The 2,798-nt window shown below is 41.7% G+C and overlaps 1 protein-coding gene across 1 annotated transcript; it reads left to right on the top strand.

The window, feature by feature from the left end:
- The first annotated feature begins 360 nt into the window (after positions 1 to 360).
- Positions 361 to 852, top strand: LOC140035688 (uncharacterized). The gene has a single exon (XM_072077014.1). It carries the CDS (start codon positions 361 to 363, stop codon positions 850 to 852), a length of 492 nt encoding a protein of 163 aa, XP_071933115.1.
- The last annotated feature ends 1,946 nt before the right edge of the window (positions 853 to 2,798 follow it).

Here is a 2,798-nt window from a genome sequence, read left to right as displayed (position 1 = left end):
GATCCGTTGGCGGGACTTGTGTTATCCCACAGATGAAGGTGGGACTGAGTTTCGATCGCTCATTGACATGTATAAGGCTTTCTTTTATAAATTATGGTGGACTTTCCGGTGTGGGCTCTCCTTGTGGGCGATATTCCTGAGTGCTAAGTATTGCAAGGGGTTTCACCCTTGCCAAATTCCCGTGACTCCTTTAGGCTTGACAACTGAAAGAGAATGTTAGATATTCGGGGGTTGGCGGAGTTGTTTATTGGGTGGAGTCCGCACGAGAGCAGTTGTAGCTTCTGGTATGACAATTGGACTGGCCACGGGACTCTCTATCTAAGAGTGGGGGTGCGGGAGGACGTCTCCTTTCTAACCTTTATGGAGGATAGGGAATGGGTCGTGTGGAAGCTAGCTGAAGTCCTACCTTGCGACATGGTACAGCAGGTATTGGCGATGGCTGGGCTGGATGGGGCCTCCCCTGATAGAATGATATGGTTAGCATCAAGCTCGGGTCAGTTTTCATTATGGTTTACATATAGAGAGGTTCGTGAGATGAAGCCGTCATCATTCCTCTTTTGCCAGATATGGCATGCGAGTGTCCCCCTGAAGATGTCCTTCTTTATACTTCGTTTGCTATCTAACCGCCTTCCCTTGGATGATGTGTTGGTGACACGTGGTTTTCAGCTTCCATCTAAGTGTTCATGTTATTTGGTATCGAATACTGAATCCCTTCGTCACTTGTTCTTGGAAGGGGAACTTGCAACTGCGGTGTGGCAGTTTTTTGGCTCGGTAGGTAGGTTGGCTCTGAATGTCAGCCATGTCCGGGTGTGGTTGATTGGTTGGTGGCTCAAGCCGGTGAAATCAAAGTAGCTTAGGTTCGTATTTTGGATCTTACCTTCTCTCATCTGTTGGCATATTTAAAAGGCTAGGAACACAGCGGTGTTCTAGGGGTCCATGCAGCTTCCTACTGAGGTATGTCAGGCCATTTTTCAGGAGCTAAAAGATGTTTTTTGGCTCAAATTTGGGGAGATACATCGGGCAGTAGACTGGCCTACGTTCTTGGAGTCGGTGAAGTGCCGACCAGATGCGGTCCTTGTGCATCAGATTCGGTGGCTTGCTCCATGGTCTGGTGGGGTCAAGCTCAATATTGATGGGTGCTCAAAAGGTAACCTAGGGGTGAGTAGAGGAGGGGGATCCTTCGAAACTCTGAGAGCTGTATGGTATTTGCATTCTCCGGTTATTTTGGGAACTGTTTGCAAGCAGAGACCAACGCATTATTACTTGGGCTGCAGATATGTGTACAACGGGGCTTTAGTGGTAATTTGGTGGTGGAGACAGATTCTTTGATGTTACAACGTAGTCTTCAGAAACGTTACCAGTGTCCATGGTCCATCAATGCAGAGGTGATGAAGATTGAGCTAATGGCCAGGGGGGCTGTCAGGTCACACACTGTTACAGGGAAGCAAATAAGGCCGCGGATGTATTGACGAATGCAAGATCGGCACATCCTCAGCATGTGGTTTGTGTCTATGAAAGGATTGCGGATTTGCCCAAAATGGCTAGGGGTGAATACCGGTTGGATAAGCTTCGTTTTCCTTCCTTTTGCAAGTTTAGGGTCACAGGTGCGACTCCCACAATGTAATACCTCACACGCTTGTATTTCCTTATTTGTCTAATAAAAAAGAAGGTTTCCAGTTAAAAAAAGAATTTACAGATGTTTATGGCCATATACATAAATTTGTGGCTTCATTCTAAGTTAATTTTGCCTTTCATCAAATTGAATGTTTTGCTATAATTTGTTGGAAATGCTAAGGCAATATTGTATTTAAAAAAAACAAAAAAAAAACACATGAATGATACTTGTCTTTACACTTGTCCTAATGCATGCAAACTACTAATACTTAAAGGAATCTAAGTGATTCATTTTTCTTCCATAAGAAAAGCCAAGAGAGAGAGTAGAAAGAAGCCACAAAATCTTCCTCTACCTTTGCTTGTCAAAATTGAGAGAGACAACAAGAAAAACTAGTAGCTCTCTTACATCCTTCAACCGTGAACACCAACCAAGAAACAAGGCAAACTTCAACTCATTTCAGCTAAGGAAATTGAGAAAGAGAAATCATAAAATTTTCAGCCCAAAGCCATAAGGAAACAAGAGGTAGATTGCTAAGTCTTACTTTATTCACCTTCTACTTTTGGTTAATAATGTCCTAGATTGAAATAGAACCAAGGAAAGAGAAGTATAGCTGAAGAAAAATTCATCCAAAACTAGAAATTTCTGGACAAAGTGCTGCCTGAAACCTGAGAGGATAAGCTGCCATTTTTTCGGTTCTTTTCTTCAAAATTTTTGTTGGATATTGTCTAAATGTACTTCATATACCTCCTATCTCTCTCTTTATGACATGCATGTAGTGTTTTGCTTGAATCCAAGTGAGATAAGTGTTGGTTTCTGAAGGAACCTTGTTGAAATTTTTGTTTATGTTGATGCTTGAAGGCCGATAGAGTGAAGCTGAGAAATTGCAGGTTTAACTCCAAAAATTTCATTGGATTTGGCCAAGAATTCACTTCATATACCCTTTGCCTCTTTTATTTAGACATGCATGTGGTGTTTGTTTGAGTTAAAAACAAGAAAAGAACTGATTTTTTGAAGAGAACCAAAGCTGGAAAATTTTGGTTGAACCCATGGAGAATGAGCTCCATTTTTACAATTTTGTTCCAAAAATTTGTCAGGTTTTACCAAGAATTCACTTCCCATGACATACATGTAGTATATAATTGAATTAAAGTAAGAAACTTGTGATTTATTGAAAGGACTTGAG

Source organism: Coffea arabica, chromosome 2c, assembly GCF_036785885.1.
Source record: "Coffea arabica cultivar ET-39 chromosome 2c, Coffea Arabica ET-39 HiFi, whole genome shotgun sequence".
Taxonomy (NCBI): domain Eukaryota; kingdom Viridiplantae; phylum Streptophyta; class Magnoliopsida; order Gentianales; family Rubiaceae; genus Coffea; species Coffea arabica.
This window is presented reverse-complemented; position numbering and strand designations above follow the sequence as displayed.